The sequence below is a fragment of the Leucopleurus acutus genome, assembly GCF_964270905.1.
Source record: "Leucopleurus acutus genome assembly, chromosome: 18".
NCBI classification, from domain to species: domain Eukaryota; kingdom Metazoa; phylum Chordata; class Mammalia; order Artiodactyla; family Delphinidae; genus Leucopleurus; species Leucopleurus acutus.
Window position 1 is genome coordinate 8,771,383 of NC_139160.1, and position 19,491 is coordinate 8,790,873.

Consider the following 19,491-nt stretch of genomic DNA (forward strand, 5'->3'; position numbering starts at 1 on the left):
CAAGAGAGTCATTAACTGAGAGTGGCAAAATATCTCCATGTGGATTCAAATAGAGGTCTTGATCATAACTTGCAAAGCAAACTCCTCATTTTCACAATATTTTTCATATTTAAAAACAATATGTGAAAAATCAGTGTAAGTAAGTTTTGGAGTACACAGGTTTATTCATTCCTGTGCACTTGATCTCATCTAGGTCTATTCAAGAAAACCAGTCCAGCCATTGTCCCCTCTCTCTCCTGCATTGATCACTTTTCCACCTTACTGGATTAGTCCCATCAGTGTAGGTAGTTGCTATAAATCTCCCATCTTGAAAAGAAAAGCCTTTCTTGACTCCTCTTATCCCACCAGTCCATTTCTATGCCCCACTTAAAGCACATCTCATGAGAATTGTCTCAACTCACTTTCTCTACTTCATCTCTTCCCTTTCTCTCCTGAGCCCATCCCAGTCTTTCATCACTACCCACTACCCCTCATCAAGATTACCAGTTACCGTTTTCTTTACTCTGGCTTCTGGGACATCTGTCTTACGTCTCCTCCTATCCCACTGGCTGTTCTTTCTTACTCTCCTTTGCTAATTCTTCCCCTAACTGCTAAAGGTTAAATACCCGCATGGTTCAGCTCCAGATGGCTTCTCTTCCTGCCCTTCCTCCCTAGTATCTCATCCACTCTCATGACTCTGTATACCATCTATTTGGTGACAGCTCCAAAATTAATATCTTTAACCCAGATTTCTTCCCTGAACAACATATTTATTCGTTCAGCTACCTACTTGACATTTTTATTTGGGTGACTTACAGATATCTTAAATGTAACATCTCCAAAGCTGATATTCTTTCCCCTTACTTGTTTTCCTATAAATGTAAAAGTCTAACAACTCTGCTTTCAAAATATACGCCAAATCCAATCACTTCTCACCATTTCCACCCTTAACACCTGGTTCAAGTCACCATAAAACTGTCTACATTATTTCAACAGAACTGGTCTTCCTGCTTCCTACTTTGCCTCCCCCCCCACCTCCCTATACACAGTGAATTTTCAGCAAAGAAGCCAGAGGGATCCTTTTAAATATAAGGCAGATTATGTCATTTCTGGACTCAAAAACTGTTCCATGACTTCCCATCTCATAGTACAAGCCAGAAGTCCTTACCATGGTACCCAGGTTCTTTGTGATCTGGCCTTTTTGCTACCTTTCCAGTCTCACCTGCTAACTTTCCCCTTGCCTACTCTGCTCCAGGCATACTTGTGTCTAGCCCAGTACGTGATGTCTACTCTGCCTGTAGCAGTCTTCTCCCAAATCTCTTCATGGCTTTCCCTCTCACTTCCTTTAGGTCTCTGTATAAATGTCACCTTGTCAATAATGTTTTCCTTACCAGCCTATATAAAATATCGTTTATTTATTTCTGCTGGACACACTTCCTGTCCCCCTTACCATGCTTTAATTTTCTCCATAGCATATATAATACCAATTGACATATTTACTTGTTTGTCTGTTTCCCCCCACTAGAATGTAGACTCTATTAATTTGTTTTATTTGTCACTATATCCCCCAGCCAGAACACTGCCTGGAAAGTAGTAGGAACACATTAAATATTTGCTGGATAGATGAATGGATAACTAAATAAGTTGTAGGGTAACTTCAAGTTCCATGGGCTTAGGGTTGGGTAAAAGGAAGTATGGGGTTTTCAACAAAATATCGAGGAAGAACATGTACGCTAGGGAAGGTGGTAAGTTTAGTTTGGGACATGCTTAGTTTGAGATGAGTGTGGAACATCAAGATAGGGATGTCTGGTACTAGATGCAGTTCAAAGTATAGGAATAACACCTGGGGAGTGTCGGGCATAAAGATACAGATTGATATTTTTATTGTTAGATGGTAATTTAAGCAATGTAAATGACTCATATCACCCAGGGGAAGTGTCTAGGGAAGAAATCCAACTTTGGAGGCAGGAAGATTTTTAAGAGAAAGAAGAAAAAAACAGTTAAAAAAGAAAAGGAAAGAAAGAAAAAGAGGGACAATCGTGGTGTAAATATTCGCGGTGAGAATTTTAAAAAGGAACAAGTTGTGAAAACTGTTAGAGGTCAAGCAGAATGAGTTTACACATGAAGCTTTTTTTTAATTTTGGTATTGGGAGGTCATTAGCAACTTTATTGAGAAAAGTTTCTGTTGAATAGTGGGGAAAATGAGAGTTCAGAGAGTGGAAAGTGAGGAAGTGAAAATAGCTAGTTTAGATTACCTATGGAGAAAGGTTGGCCATGAGGGGTACATAACAGTATCCGCTTGAAAGGGAGATAAGGTTGAGAAAAAAGTCAAGAGTGGGCAAGGCTTTCTGAATGAAAAAGGTGTAACAGATGATAGAGAAAGGAAGGAGATGGAATATCATTGCAAGAGTGGGGCTCCCGAGGAGACTGGGATACTAGATGGGGTCAAGAATACAGGTGAAGAGGTTACCATGAGAAGAGGACGGGTAGACAGATGTCTGGCGAAGGAGGTAAGTGAGGAGCTGTGATAGACCTGGAAGAGACAGATGGGGGAATCCAGGTTTGACAGATTCTCTTCTCTCATGTTTGTAGGTGGTAAAGTCAAAGGCTGGGAGTCAGTGTGTGAGAGATAGTTACAGACTTGGAGAGTGTGGTATTGTTTTGGAGGGCAACCATGATGAAATGCAGAACGGTTACCAGAATAGGATTGCCATGTAGCAATTGAGGGTCTACGAAAAAAAATACATATTCCAAAACATTTATATATATATATATATATATATGTACATTTACTGGTAAATAATCAAGCTTAAATATTTTCTCCCCATTGTAGCACAAGTACGGAAAGGCGAGAAATGCAGAATCCAAATTTCACTGCATCTGGTCAAGAATTTCTATCTAAATCTCATTTTTCTGAACACCCAACCTTGGAAAAGTCTTCAAGCAGTTTATCAGTTTCAGGGCAGCCACTTTGTAAGGTTCCTGCCCCAAGAAATGAAAAAAGGAGACACTCGATAACTACAGGCAAACCAATGAAAGTCTTTGTCCCACCTTTTAAAACTAAATCGCATGTTCACAGAGATGAACAGTGTGTTAACAGGAATACTAATTTCGAGGAAAACAAACAAAAACAAAAAAACATAGATGAACATGGCTCTGGTGATTGTGAAAATAATGTTAATGACAGTGAAATTCATCAAACAACAGCTATGCTTTTCACAAAGGGTGAAGAAGAACCTTTAGGTATTGTGTGAAAATTTGTGTTGACGTATTTTTGCCTTTCAGATATATATATTTCTTATGTTAAATAACACCTTGAGGATTTTTGCCCCTTTTATGATGATTACTAATTTCAAAACCTTTTGTATTGCTTTAGATATTTCTGTCCAAAGATTAAGTTTAAATTACCTCTTTCAAAGGTAGCTAACTGTAGACATTCTTCTTAAAAAAAAAAAAAGCTATTAGACATGCAGTCTAGGACAGCTATTATTGGATTATGATTTTTATCAGGCTACTAATTTTCTTCCAAATTCGAAATAAAAATAATCTATTTCTGTTCTTTTAGAAACGTTTATCAAGTAGAAACTTTTTTTCATCCCTTAAGATTTAAAGTTAGAGCAAATTGATATATATCATTTTATAAAACAAGGGTTGTGCTTTTAAATTTTATATTCAATTTTACTTTTTGTTAATTATTTATTCTTTAATAGATTTAATTACAAATCTTCAGACTGCCAGAGATATACAGGATATGCGAATTAAAAAGAAACAAAGGCAACGTATTTTTCCACAGCCAGGCAGTCTGTATCTTGCAAAAACATCCACTATGCCTAGAATCTCTCTGAAAGTAGCAGTAGAAAGCCGAGTCCCCACTGCATGTTCTCATAAACAGGTATGCTTTTGTCTATAATGCTAATTAATAGCTTTTATAGCAATGTGTAACTTTATCTCATTAACTGGCATCTTCAAATTGTTTAAAGAAAACAAATTGATGCAGAAATGGATGAGTAAAATCATCTTGCTTCCTAATCAGCCTTCAGTGGCAACCTCCTTCTCCTCTGCTGTCTTATCCTAAAGTGATCAGTGCTTCAAAATTACAATTTCTCTTTCGCCTTCAAAATGTATTCATTTTATTACTATAAGTGCTCTCAGCTGGGTGTTAAAGTAGTCTCATTGAATTTAAAGTGTGAATGACTCATAACCCTGAACCTGCTAAGAGCCATTTACATTTTTAAAAGGATTCTTATTAAGCCAGTACTATCTAGTTGGAATTTGGAGCAATGGAGAGGTGAGAGTCTGGGCCTCTTCTGAGTTTTTTAACTTAAGAGGTTTTCTTAAACATTAAATTACTTTTTTATCCCCACAACGACTTCCTATGGCAGATGTAGCAGGAGGCATGTACATAAGGGGAATGGGAAAGGTGCAGCAGACTCTTGAATGTATAGGTCATTTATATTATGTAAAAATTTTTTGGCTTCTAGTAAGTAAGTTACATATTTTTATAGTGAATATTTTCATATTTAAATGAAAAACTTTGGGTAGATTCAGTTTGGGTGTGTTATAATTTTTTTTCTGTGAAACATTCTTTTGTTTGATGTTTCTTACTCATTATCAAATTTTTCTATCATTTATTTTGTGCAGCTATATAGGTACGGTGTTTCTAAACATTGTGTAAAAATTAACAGCAAAAATGCAGAGTCTTTTCAGTTTCACACTCAGGATTATTTTGGTAAGGAAAGTTTATGGGCTGGAAAGGGAATACAGTTGGCTGATGGTGGATGGCTCATACCCTCCAATGATGGAATGGCTGGAAAAGAAGAATTTTATAGGTACTCTCTGCAAAAAGAAATTTTGTATTAACTAACTTTTGTATGTTCCATCATCTCTCTCTTCCTCACAAGTCCCTTTTTATCTTTCCTTATCTCTCCTGAACTTAAAAATTTGGCTAGAAATCAAAAGTTTATACATTGAATCATTTTAAGTACATGTGGTTCACTTGATATTCTGTTGAAATCTTTTGAAAAGTGAATTTTGGTTTGTCTTAGGATTTAGTGAATTGGTTTTTCTTAAATTAGGACATTATAGCTTTTATAAAATAAAAACTGATAAGAAAGGTTAAGTGTGAGTTGGCCTTATCGTAAACCCACACACATGTGTATACTTGTGTGGATATTCTCTTTCATTGTGTATTTCAGTAAATATAAAATATAAAAAATAAAGTTAAACAGAAATACTTAAATATCAGTAATACCAAGTGACTAGAAAACTCCAGTGCCCTAAAAAATCAACAGTTTAGGAACTATATATCCTCTTAGGATTCTAGTGTTTATACAAACATAATTTTAAATGTTTGCTATCAGGGAGGTATTACCTCATGCCAATGACAAGAGATAGGAAACCTTTCTCCTGTGCCCTTATTTTTGAGATCTCAGTATATCTTTTTAAGTTTATAGTTTTGAGAAAAGTGTTAAAATATTTTTTTCTTAAATTTTTGTTATGTTTTTGGAGTATTTTAAAACACGAATGTTATTAACATCTTGGTACTTGTCCCACATAACAAATATCAGCTGTTGATTCTAGTTGGAAAAGTAACAGCTGTATCACTTAATTGTATTAGGTAGACTGCATAGTGTAGAGGTTGAGTGATTACTCTGTAATCAGGTGGGCATGGTTCAAACTGCGTTGTTGAGGCTCAAGCTGTGTTTTTGATCATTCAACAAATATTTATTGAGAACCTGCTATGTGTCCGATGCTATCTTGGGTACTAGGGATAGCAAAACAAAAAAATCTCTGCTCTAATAAATCATATATTCTAGTTTGGGACAGGGAAAGAAAATTTTAAAAGGGAATAAGTAAATGGTATAATATATTAAAAAGTGATAAATACTTTGAAGATAAAGCTGGAAAAAGGGGGTAAGAGAGAGTTAGGTGAGGAGAGGTATACAATTTTTTAAATAGAGTAAGAAGGCAATGTGTAAGGGTACTGATGCTAGTGGTTGGTAGATAGGAGGGTGGAAGTTTATGGAAGTTCTCTTTTAATTACTTGTTTATGTAGTGCTGAGAGTGAGAATGGGAAAGGAGGAGGAGTTGTAGATTTGAGCAGATATCAAGAAGAGAACCAGGACTAGAGAAGGAAGTTCTTAGGTGATTTCTAAAAACAATCTCTTTGATAAGAAATATATAATCTAAAATATAATTATTTTACAGTAAGGATCTCATTTTCCAGTTGAAATAATTGTATTGACTAACATTTTAAGTGAAATTTTTATTAGCATATTTTGATACATGTCATTTTCTAAAATTATAATACTTATTACGTTAACTCATAACAACTTATTGAATGATCTTGTACAATTTAGTTTTTGTGCAAAGAATAGTCGGGGTTATTGAATTCAGTATCATCTTACCTGGTTTTTATTATTTCTTCTACCTTTATTTGTTCAGAGCTCTGTGTGACACCCCAGGTGTGGATCCAAAGCTTATTTCTAGAGTTTGGGTCTATAATCATTATAGATGGATTATATGGAAACTGGCAGCTATGGAATTTGCCTTTCCTAAAGAATTTGCTAATAGATGCCTAAACCCAGAAAGGGTACTTCTTCAACTCAAATACAGGCAAGTTTAAAGCGCTATATTAAGTAATCATATATTGTATGGGTCAGACTTCTGTGCTGTCTGTGACTTGCACATCAGAGCCAGTTGTTGGTGACAGCTGCCATCCCACACTGCTGTTCAGTTGTATAGGGCAGTTCTCTTGTCACCCTCCAGCCCCCACTTAAGAGCAATCACACATTCATACACCCTATGCTTCCCTCTTCTCCCACCCTCTCCTTAACCTCTTGGCACATGAGAAGAATATGAATTACTAATTTGATCGGCTCTTCAGGGATTGCTAGTAAAGAATTTTTGCATTTTGGGGGTTTTAATATTTAGTTCATATTTTAGCAGTATAAAACTTAATATATTACCAGCTACCAAATTTTAAGTTCTCTTCAGTCTCAGTATTCAATAAAGGTATTTAATTTTTATTCTCAATTATTCGGTGACTTTTTTTTACAATGAAATTCTAGACCCACAATTCCTAAAATAATTCTTTTTTTTCCTTTTAGGTATGATATGGAAATTGATAGAAGCAGAAGATCAGCTATAAAAAAGATAATGGAAAGGGATGACACAGCTGCAAAAACACTTATTCTCTGTGTTTCTGAAATAATTTCATTAAGCACAAATATATCTGAGACTTCTAGCAGTAAAATTAATAGTATGGATACCACAAAAGTGGCCGTTGTCGAACTTACAGATGGATGGTATGCTATTAAGGCCCAGGTGGATCCTCCCCTCTTAGCTCTCTTAAAGAACAGTAGACTCACTGTGGGTCAGAAGATCATAATTCACGGAGCAGAGCTGGTGGGCTCTCCTGATGCCTGTACGCCTCTTGAAGCCCCAGAATCTCTTATGTTAAAGGTAAATTAAATTAATGTACACTCTTGGTAAAAATCAGTCACTGATTCAGTTAAATTCTAGAGAGAGTTTACATTTAAATTTTAAAATTTACTTATGCCTATTAAGGATGCTTCGTTTCTTGAAAATGTACTGATACTGTTATTAGTTTAAGTGGCATATTTCTCAGATAGTTAAATATTTGTGGTTTTGGAAAGCCAGAGATATTTACTGAGCTGAAATAATGCAGTTGCAAGTTAAAGAGCATGAGTAAATTTGCACCAGATGTTTGATTTTGGTACCTGTAGCCCTCATGTTGTTCTCATAGTATTGCTCTGCTTCCACTGTGATTACTTGGCCAAATCTCTGTTCCAGTATGATTAGAACATTAGATTTCAGTGATTCTTGGATATAGAATACTAAAGTACACCTTTCATCTCTATGTAGATTTAAACCTAGATAACAGGACTTTGTCATGTTGAATAGTCTGTAATATTGCTATCAGAAATGACTGCTAATGTTGCACATTCAGATTCACTTTTGAGGTAACCTTGTAAAGAATTTACTTCTGTTGTATTCTGGATCACTGTAATTCAGGAAAGCATTTTAATAAATCAATCATTTTTAAGTTAAAGAGATAATTTGTCATTAACTTGGGTTGCTTTTAGTCAAGCTGAAACAGGCTTTTGTTTTATGTTGCTTAGAATACCAAAGTTGCACTGGCTTTCAATTTTTGTTTTGTTTTTATCAAATCAATATATGTGCATAATTTCAAAACTCAAGTAAAATAAGGTATATAGCCCCACATACACAAAAGCAGTCACTGATGCAACCCTGCCTAACCTCCCTTCATGCTCCCCAAAGGCAGCCACTTCCAATCCCTTTGGCTGCTTCTTTTGCTTATACTGTTAGGTCTTCTTTTCACCTTCAGTTTAGACATTAACTGTTAGCTTCCTGCTATGAAAGATGAGGAGTGAAGTCAGTATTCAATGTTTATGTTATAATGACTATGAAAAATGTTTTTTGCAACTCAGCATACAGTATACCATGATTACATTTCCTTTCTTTACAACTTACTGCTTTCCCTGGAGTTATCAACTGTCTTGTCTTTTTTGTCTTTCTTAATTTTCTTTATCCTTATTACCAACTCATTCCCACACAGGAGCCATATAAAAATTGTCTCACTATGTTAAAATACCTTTATCAGTTCCATTTCTTTTTCTTGGAGATTCCTTGGATCTCTCCATGTTCCTGCTCAGTTCTGAACTGGTTATCTTCTATGTATGCTGCACAGTTATTCTTGAAATTATTTTCACCTCTTTCTGAGTTAGAAAGCCCTATACTCTGCATTCCATACCTTTCTAGATGTATTCCCTAGCTTTAAGGGCACACAACCGCCAGAGGCTTCTTGAGAAAGGAAACATGCAGTTTTTTTTTATCTTATTACAAGATTGGCTGAATATAGAATTTGAGGTTGAAATATTATAATTCTTTCAGAATTTTGAAGACATTTCCTCTATTACCTTCTTGCTTCTGGTATAGTTTCTGTTAAGTTCAGTGCTGGTCTTATTCCCAGTCCTTTACTATGTGATCTGTTCCTAAGACGTTTTTAAGATTGTCTCCATCATTCTGAAATTTCACAATGAGGTGATTTGGTGTCAGCCGTAAAAGCAGGAAAATTATTATAAAATCTGAAATAGAATTGAATACAGGTATATATTTAACTTATAAATCAATTTATTAATTTGTCCAGATTTCTGCTAACAGCACTCGGCCTGCTTGCTGGTATGCCAAACTCGGATTCTTTTCCAATCCTAGACCTTTTCCTCTTCCCTTGTCATCACTTTTCAGCGACGGAGGAAATGTTGGTTGTGTTGACATAATTATTCAAAGAGCATACCCTATACAGGTATGATGTATTCTTGAAACTTACTCTGTATTTCTTTCTTTAGAGACAATTAATTTGAATGATTGCTCCCTACCCTGTATTTCTGTTTGACACATTATTACAGTGGATGGAGAAGACATCATCTGGATTATACATATTTCGCAATGAAAGAGAAGAAGAAAAGGAAGCAACAAAATATGCAGAAGCCCAACAAAAGAAACTGGAAGCCCTGTTCACTAAAATTCAAGCAGAATTTGAAGAGCATGAAGGTAAAATGAGTTGTATTTACAAGATCTTTTTTTCAGAGTTTTAGAGGCTTCTAACTGGGTGAATTGTCTTTATTTTGAGTAATAGATTTTTTTTTCTAATTCTGAATTTTTTCTGATTTGAAAAAAAAAGTTACATAGGTAAACAGATAAGCATTGAATTGGCCCCAAAATATCACATCTTTATTCAACATAATGAGCTTTTAGATCCTCACAAATTGTCTTAGGCAATTAAACATTACATACCTACAGCACTTTTCAGAAGTCTTAATTAAACTGGCCCGTAAGCTTTAGTACTAAAGTATTTGTAGCATCAATTTTTGGTATTAGAGTAAAAAAAGCAACAAGGGAAAGAACTATCAAATTATTCTCCCCAAGCTGTTTGTCATTCTCTTTCCTCTGTGTCCTTATCTACATTATAGAACTTGCATTTTTGCTGTTGTAGTTGTTGACCTTTATGTTTTTATACCTGGAACTAGAGCTTATTTTCCCTGTGGCATCAATTTGAAAAATAAAATTATAGTGTTTTATGCTTAAAGGATGTGAAATTTTACTTTTTTTATCTACCATTTTTATTGCAGAAAATTTTATGTTCTGCATTTTTTCATGATTTTCTTTATTTTTTTTAAATTTTATTTTATTTTTTATACAGCAGGTCCTTATTAGTCATCAGTTTTATACACATCAGTGTATACATGTCAATCCCAATCTCCCGATTCATCACACCACCACCACCCCCCCTGTCGCTTCCCCCCCTTGGTGTCCATACGTTTGTTGTCTACATCTGTGTCTCAATTTCTACCCTGCAAACCGGTTCATCTGTACCATTTTTCTAGGTTCCACATATATGCGTTAATATATGATATTTGTTTTTCTCTTTCTGACTTGCTTCACTCTGTATGACAGTCTCTAGATCCATCCACGTCTCTACAAATGACCCAATTTCATTCCTTTTTATGGCTGAGTAATATTCCATTGTATATATGTGCCACATCTTCTTTATCCATTCATCTGTCGATGGGCATTTAGGTTGCTTCCATGACCTGGCTATTGTAAATAGTGCTGCAATGAACATTGGGGTGCATGTGTCTTTTTGAATTATGGTTTTCTCTGGGTATATGCCTAGTAATGGGATTGCTGAGTTGCATGGTAGTTCTATTTTTAGTTTTTTAAGGAACCTCCATACTGTTCTCCATAGTGGCTATATGAGTTTACATTCCCACCAACAGTGCAAGAGGGTTCCCTTTTCTCCACACCCTCTCCAGCATTTGTTGTTTGTAGATTTTCTGATGATGCCCATTCTAACTGGTGTGAGGTGATACCTCATTGTAGTTTTGATTTGCAGCTCTCTAATTAGTGATGTTGAGCAGCTTTTCATGTGCTTCTTGGCCATCTGTATGTCTTCTTTGGAGAAATGTCTATTTAGGTCTTCTGCCCATTTTTGGATTGGGTTGCTTGTTTCTTTAATATTGAGCTGCATGAGCTGTTTATATATTTTGGAGATTAATCCTTTGTCCGTTGATTTGTTTGCAAATATTTTCTCCCATTCTGAGGGTTGTCTTTTCGTCTTGATTGTAGTTTCTTTTGCTTTGCAAAAGCTTTTAAGTTTCATTAGGTCCCATTTGTTTATTTTTGTTTTTATTTCCATTACTCTAGGAGGTGGATCTCATGATTTTCTTCATTGTTTAACTCCATGTTCTAAATAAATTTGCAGGAAAATGGGACTCAATATTTGATTTGCTTAAAATTATCACTAGCTCATAATTAAGTGAATCTTGAAATCATTTACTTACATGAAATCACTTTCATGTAAATCATGTAAATTTCATGTAAATCATGAAATTTACAAATTGCGCTAATGGAGTAAACTCTTTGTAGGAGAACTTATTAAACCATGAATACACTAGTTTCAAATTTTCCTGGAGAACTTTTAGCAGATAAGTGGTTTATTTTTAACCTTCCTTCTTTGGGTATTTTTTTTGTTGAGTTCTCTAGTTTTCAGAGTTCTTAAATTTATAGTTCAGCTAATTAGTGTTGCTTTTTTCCTAGAAAATATAACAGAACGATGTGTACCATCACGTGCACTAACAAGACAGCAAGTCCGTGCTCTGCAAGATGGTGCAGAACTTTATGAAGCTGTGAAGGATTCACCAGACCCAAGTTACCTTGAGGTGAGAGAGTAAGCTGGCCTACAGTGAGGCTAATCTTCATCCTTCAAGGTGGAAAGCTATAGTCACTCATCTGGCCATTACAGGAAGCACTGTGTTGAAATGCTGTGTTTCTCCAAGGGATGTGTACCTCAGTGATGGGGTCCTCAGTGATGTACCAAACCAGGGTGCTACATTTCTACTTCTGTACCAAATAGAGGATGAGAGGGTTAAATAATTTATATATTAAATATGGTTTAAAATGCAGGCAAAACTTGCTTATTTTTAAGATAAAACAAGTACCTTCAGAGCACTGTCTCAGTTTCCATGTTCTCAGCTCTTTCTCAGATCCTACGTAGAGTTTATTTCATAATCCTCTACCTTAAGGATACTTAGGTGGAAAACTTTCAGAAGCACAAAAATGTGTTACAAATAGCATAGGCTTTAGATCATGGCTCAACCATTGATTAGCTAAGCAAACTGGATATAAAAGAGCTATAAAATGGGCACAAAAGATGTTTTAGGATCAAATTGGATAATGTATGTAAAGGGTACTGTTAACAGTTCTATGTAAATGTTATTATTAGAATATCATTTCATACATTAAGGTAGGCTACTTCCTAAATTTTTAGACACCTGGGTATCTAATTAATGCAAATTCTAGGATTAGTTTGCAAAATAGGGAGGAGGGGAAATTTTAGGAAAACAGTTTATTGATTAATCTCATTTATTTGATGACAATAAATGTTGTATATAACCTTAAATTTCTTAAATAATGGGACCTCAAAATAAAGAATACTCTGCTCGGAGAGTGAGCAGTGCTATTTTGAACAGAATTCCCTTATATTCCCAAATGTTACAACTCAGATTCTCCCTGTGGGAAGTGAGTCTGATTTTCAAGCCTGTGAGTATACTTGCTACAAGTCTGTAAGGCTTTATTACGCTCTCCTGAGAAATTATTTGCCTCTGTCTCTTTATGTTTGTTGAAGCTTATGAAGATAGTTTTAATTTCATCCATAAAATTTAACAAAATGTTATTCTGGTTTCCTTTTATAAAATTTACTTATGAGAAATGGGGCAGAATGAGAGTTGGAGGACTAAGTTCTAGACCTGGCTCTGCCCCTGTGTAGCTGGACAGGTGATTTCTCTCTCGGACCTCCTCTCTGCCATCTGCCAGGGGAAAGCCTGAGAGTAGCTTATCTCTAAGGTTCTAAGTTTATGTGATTCTATGAGAGTCACTGAATCATTCTCACAGGGAAAAATTGCCATCAATTTCTAAAATACCCTGTTAAGAGGACTTGTTTTCAGTGAGTGTTTAGTATTGTGGGACTTCTGAAATCACATATTGTTTTTTTAATTCATGTTTAAGCTAAACACTGCCTATTTAGGAAGACCTTTGTAGGGCACAGGGATTTCATAATCTCCCTTCTCAGTATAGATTAGGGTATTAACATGGGTAAGTCAGCGGCAGTCTAGTAGGTTATATGTCAGGATTTCTATTTATTTTATTTTTGGTTGATTTTTTTTTTTGTTAATACTGGGTGAGGTTCCCAGGACGTTCAAACACCAGTTTGCTAAATGATTGGGAGAGAAATGTAGAGGCAGAGATAAGTGCTTGTAGTACATATTTGTTTTAAATTGTATCTACTGTTCCAGGGTTAATGAAATTATACTATAGGGGGATAAGAATGAGTCCCCTTGAGTCAACCCCTGCCTATATGCCTCTGTAAATTATTTATTCTGTCTGTACCTCAGTTTCATCATCTACCACATGGAAACAGGAATAGTACCTACCTCATAGGATTATTGTAATGATTAAATGAATTAATACATTACCCACACATAGATCTATTTCTCAAATATAATAGGCATTCAGATGTTAACCATTTATAATGTCAGTGTTGATGATTATGATTATCAGAGTATATTTATAAGTAAGGGTTGTTTTGGCCCTAGGTAAATTTTTCTTATTTATTCATTCATTCATTCATTTATGGCTGCGTTGGGTTTTCTTTGCGGTGCGTGGGCTTCTTATTGTGGAGCGCGGGCTCTAGGCCTGAGGGCTTCTGTAGTTGTGGCCCACGGGCTCAGGAATTGTGGCACACAGGCTCAGTAGTTGTGGCTCATGGGTTCTAGAGCACAGGCTCAGTAGTTGTGGTGCACAGGCTTAGCTGCTCTGTGACATGTGGGATCTTCCCGGACCAGGGCTCGAATCCATGTCCCCTGCCTTGGCAGGCTAATTCTTAACCACTGTGCCACCAGGGAAGCCCTGCCCTAGGTAAACTTGTCACAAAGATAAGTAAACTGTTTAAGTCACTTGAAAATATTTGTTATGTGATAAGCTGAGTACATTAATCTCAATTTTTATATTGTCACATCCTTAAAGTGAACTAAATTCTGTTGTATTTTGACCCCATTTAAAGAGATTCATTTACAATAGATGAGGTGGTTTGTTTCTATTTTGTTTGCTTTTTATTCCAAAATCATCTGCCTCAATGTACTCAATGGACACAGGGTTATTTTAGTGAAGAGCAGTTAAGAGCCTTGAATAATCACAGACAGACGTTAAATGATAAGAAGCAAGCCCAGATCCATGTGGAACTCAGGAAGGCTATGGAGTCTGCTGAGCAAGGGGAACAGATTTTACCAAGAGATGTTACACCTGTGTGGAAGCTGCGTATCACGAGCTGTAAGAGAAAGGAAAAAGATTCAGGTCAGTATGTAAAGTTTTTGTTTTTATCAATTTTAAGTTTAAAAAATTATTATTAATAAAATTATTTCAAATGGTAGATAAAATGTTAAGAGGAGCAAAAATGGGCTACCAGTACCCACAAAAGATAATATAACCCTTAGACCTTTATTGTCCTCAGTATTTATTTTCAAACAAGACTCTCAATGATTATCATTTCTTATATTGTGTCTTTTTCCTCTTTCTCTAGTTGTGTTGAGTATCTGGCGTCCATCATCAGATTTATATTCTCTCTTAACAGAGGGAAAGAGATACAGAATCTATCATCTTGCAGCATCAAAATCTAAAAGTAAATCCAAAAGAGCTAACATACAGTTAACAGCAACAAAAAAAACGCAGTATCAACAACTACCGGTATAAATTTTTCATCATGATTTTTCAATTTTGATAGATGTGTATTTGTTTATTGAATCTACATATACTGATATATTTTTTTTTCTTGTAGGCTTCAGATGAAATTCTATTACAAGTTTATCAGCCAAGGGAGCTGCTTCACTTCAACAAATTATTGGATCCAGGCTTCCAGCCACCTTGTTCTGAGGTGGACCTAATAGGATTTGTAGTTTCTGTTGTGAAAAAAATAGGTAATACACAGTGTATTTAATGGTAGCTTTTTATTGATGCTTTTGAAAAACATTATATTTTAAAATTTGTCTTCCTTGTGATTCATTGGAGCTACTAATAGGTAAGTTTGGTAACTAGTGATTTGAAAGTAAGCTTTTTTAACCTCGATTCTTAATGAAAAGCAATTCTACAATATTACAGGGAAACAACTTACATCCCATTCTGTGCTACTTAATTTTAAAGAAATTGCTAGAAAATGTTTTGCATATTAGTCATTACTAGACAAATAATTATAATCTTCTGCAGTTCACTGAGCTATCAAGCCTTCACCTCCGACTTCAGTCTTTACCACTTTCCAACATCTTAGCCAAATTCATTTATATTTTATTCCTTCAGTATGACATTGCTCGTTCCTCCTTCCATACCTTGTTCCATAGATTTTATCTGAAAGCAAGTGTAAAGGCCCAACTATGTCTCATCTTAAGCACGAAAGCCTTCCATTTATTGATTATTTTGTGCCAGGCCCCCTCAGCACTTGGTTTCACCACTCTCACCTCCCAGAACGCTGTCCCTCATCCCCCTTCAGCTGTGTTGACACCTTCCTTGCTATTCTTTTTTTTTTTTTAATTTATTTATTTTATTTATTTATTTTTGGGCTGTGTTGGGTTTTCGTTGCTCTGCACGGGCTTTCTCTAGTTGCGGTGATTGGGGGCCACTCTTCGTTGCGTTGCGCGGGCTTCTTATTGCAGTGGCTTCTCTTGTTGCAGAGCATGGGCTCTAGGCACGCCGGCTTCAGTAGTTGTGGCTCACGGGCTCTAGAGCCCAGGCTCAGTAGTTGTGGCGCACGGGCTTAGCTGCTCCACGGCATGTGGGATCTTCCCAGACCAGGGCTCAAACCCGTGTCCCCTGCATTGGCATACGGATTCTTAACCACTGCACTTCCTTGCTATTCTTGAGCCCACTTTCGTCACAGAGCCTTTACACTCACTGCTGCCTCTCCCAGAAACCCTTTTCCCCAGGCGGCCACATAGCTGGCCCCCTTGGCTCCTTAAAGTCTCTGGTCAAATGCAACCTCGTAAGAAGCCTTTCCCTGAGCACCCTTTGTAAAAGAGCTGTACTTTCTCTGCTCCCAGCCTAGCACTTTTACCCCTTTACTCTGCTTTATTTTTCTCCATAGCACCCACCAGCACTAACAATACATATTTATGGGGTTTTTTGTCTCCCTCTTCTGGAATGTTAGCTCTCTAAGGGCAGACACTTTGCTACTGCTGTATCCTCAGCTCTTAAAACAGTGCCTGGTTCAGGGTAGGGTCTCAGGTCAGTGGATTTCTTGTTTATCAACTGCCCTGTCACAGTTTCTCCCTTCCTCAGTTCCTTGGCTAAGGTTTATTGTCAATGTTTTCTTCACGAAGGTTTCAAATGTGCCATATTCCATGAGTTCCTTATATGTTTGAAATCTGAACCTGTTGCTCTAATTCTGAGACTGTATTTTGGCAGCCATAATAATATGGGTTCTTGCTTCTTTCTTCCCTCAGAACTTTGTAGAAATTGCTCTTTTGACATTGAACAGTCTGGGACTGGCCTAATTTTCCCCCCATTTAGGTGATTGTCTTTTTATGTCTAGTTGTCTGAAGAATAAGTTTTTTAAGTCCAAAAGTTTAAGCTATGTCTTAGTATAAGCAGTCTGTATACAGTTCTCCTGGAACACAGATGCCCTTTTAATCTGCAGATTCAGTGCTTTCTTTGTATCAGAGAAATTCTGTAACATCTTTGAATAAATCTGTTTCATTTTTGGGATTTCTACTTCAAGGACAGCAGTTAGTCTTATGTTGGATTATGCTTCATTCACCATGATTATATCCAGCCTTTATGTCACTAGTTTTATTCTCTGCAATATATTGATATGTTTTATTCCTTGCTATTTGTAATGCATGCATTTGTCCCATTATGATAGTATACTGGTGTCCTCATTTTATTTCTCTGGTCCTGCAGTCTCCTTTTTATCTTGCCGGGCTATTTTTCATCCCATATCCATATGCAAACTTTTATTTTATTGAGTATATGTTCCTATTAAGTTCAACAGCATGAATCAGTTTTGAGGACTTCAGAAATTTTCTTGTTCTTCTAGTTTTCTTTACTTTATGGGATGTGCTCTTTGTTTTTTGCTATGCTCTTTTCCTCTTTTTATTTAACGTGTTTTTGTTTAGTTGTGTTTTAGTGCTTTGTGGGGTGTTCTTTGACTGTAGTATGTTAATATGCTACATGGTTTTTGTAGCATTTTATTTCATCTTGGTCATACTTGGGTGACTCCACTCGTTATATTATTGTTATAGAGGATGCGTAACTTTTATTCAGTTCATCAGTATTGAATGCCTTTTATGTGCCAGGCACTTTTCTAAATGCTAAGTATATAGCAATGAACAAAACAGACAAGTATCCCTGCCCTCATGGAGCTTACATTATGGTCGAGGAGGGAGATCACAAACAAAATAAATAGCACATATAGTTTTCTTAGTATGGCTAAGGAAAAAAACTAAGTCGGGAGTGACAGGTAGGATCGGGGGAAGGGGAGAGGAATGTAGCTTTAGATAGGGAAGTGAGGAAAGACCTTACTGCCAAGTTGATATGTGAATGAGAATTGAAGGACTAGAGGAGAGAGGCATGTGGACATCTGGGGAAGGAACATTCCAGGCAGGAGGAATGGCAATTACAAAGGTCATGTTACAGGAGGATCCTCCCTGGTTCCTTTAAGTATTAGTAGAGGCCAGGGAGTGAGCAGTAACAGCTGGGAGGAGGGAGTGAAGGACCAGGTAATGGTGTGGTCCTTGCATGTACTCTTAACTTTTTCTCTGAAGGTTTCAAGTAGAGGCGTTGACACCACCTGGTGAGGTTTTCACAGGATCACTCAGGCTGCTATACTGAGAATAGACTGTGGGGGCATGAGACTCCAAACAGGAAAGTCAGCTGGAGGCTATTGTAGAAATTTAGGCAATTGAGAATAGTTTGGGGCAAACAAAAGCAATGGGAGTGTCCAGAAATTGTCAGACTGTGGTTGTATTTTGAAGGTAGAGGGACAGTGTGGATGAAGAGAGGAATCAAGGAGTGAGGGCCGAGGTTTTGGTCTGAGCAGCTGGACAAATGGAGTTGCCATTTCCTGAGGGGGCTGACCACGAGAAAAACAGGTGTGCAGGGAAGGTCAGGAGCTCAGTTTTGGACAGTTAAGTTTTAGTTGTTTAATTTACTTAGAGATTTCTACTTGGCAGCTGGATATAGTTCTAAGGGAATGGACTGGGCTGAAGATATAAGTTGGGAAGTCATAAACATACAGGTGATGATTAAAGTCATGAGACTGGATAAGGTCGCTGGGTGCGGGAGTAGATAGAGAAGAGAGCCAGGGCCTGACTCAGGCCCATCAGAAGGTATTTGATAGCAAAGAGAGTGAGGTGAGGCTAAGAAGGGAGGGGTCGGAGGTGGTGTCCAAAGAGGCAATGTGCAAAGCTCTCTGGAGACTGAGTCCAGGGAGTGCAGGATGAACTGGGAGCCTGGGCTTCTTGTGGAGACAGACATGGGATTAGTTCTCATGGTCCCACAGCAGACTGTGGTGTTGAGATGAGGTGCATGGGAGAAACTTGCCAGCATCCCACTGCAGTTCTTGACTTTTTCTCTGCTGTACTCAAGACCAATTTTCCCTCTTAGTTACTGTATGAGGGCTGCGTATTTCAGTTCCTATCCGCTATATATTCCACATCCCTGGAAGATATTAACTCTGTTCTAGATCATTTTCCCTAGCTCAGTGAGTAACCTCACCTATTACTTTGCTGAACCATAAACTGGGTGACTTAAACAACATACTGTCTCACAGTTCTGAAGACTTGAAGTCTAAGACATTGGCAGGTTTGGTTCATTCTGAAAGCTGTGAGAATCTGTCCAGTGCCTCACTCATAGCTTCTGATGGTTTGCTGGCAATCTTTGGCCTTCCGTGGCTTGTAGATGCATCACCCGTCTCTGCCTTCATCTTCACATGGCACTCTCCCTGTGTGCGTGTCTGTGTCCAAATTTCCCCTTTCTATAAGGACATTGGATTAGGATGTACTGAAATGACCTCAACTTGATTTTTGTCAGCAAATAAGGTCACATTCACAGGTTAGGACTTCAACATCTTTTACAGGACACAATTCAACCTATAACACAACTGTTATCCTGTCAGTCAACCTTGATCACCTGTTTTACACCATAGCCATTTTCATTATTTCTGATTAGAAGAGGAAAAAGTAAGGATACCCATTCTATTTGCTTTTCTTCAGATTTAAGGATAACAGAATTCTTAAAATGTGTGTCATTTCACCAATATGGGGAAGACTAGAAGCTGAGCCCTCCTGTGCTTGGTTCTGTCCACAATCTTGTTTATTTCCTTCATCACCAACTTTTAAATTTTATATCAGGATATTCCTTATTTGT

At 36.9% G+C, this 19,491-nt stretch overlaps 1 protein-coding gene across 1 annotated transcript in view; it reads left to right on the plus strand.

Annotated features, from left to right (window-relative positions):
- The window catches only part of BRCA2 (BRCA2 DNA repair associated), a 53,400-nt gene that overhangs the window by 29,430 nt on the left and 4,479 nt on the right, over positions 1–19,491 (plus strand). Inside the window, exons 14-24 of the mRNA XM_082859348.1 lie at positions 2,813–3,222; positions 3,690–3,871; positions 4,621–4,808; positions 6,424–6,594; positions 7,089–7,443; positions 9,173–9,328; positions 9,432–9,576; positions 11,623–11,744; positions 14,235–14,433; positions 14,660–14,823; positions 14,915–15,053. Of these exons, the coding sequence (XP_082715474.1) occupies positions 2,813–3,222; positions 3,690–3,871; positions 4,621–4,808; positions 6,424–6,594; positions 7,089–7,443; positions 9,173–9,328; positions 9,432–9,576; positions 11,623–11,744; positions 14,235–14,433; positions 14,660–14,823; positions 14,915–15,053 (2,231 nt within the window). The remainder of the gene's footprint in view (positions 1–2,812; positions 3,223–3,689; positions 3,872–4,620; positions 4,809–6,423; positions 6,595–7,088; positions 7,444–9,172; positions 9,329–9,431; positions 9,577–11,622; positions 11,745–14,234; positions 14,434–14,659; positions 14,824–14,914; positions 15,054–19,491) is intronic.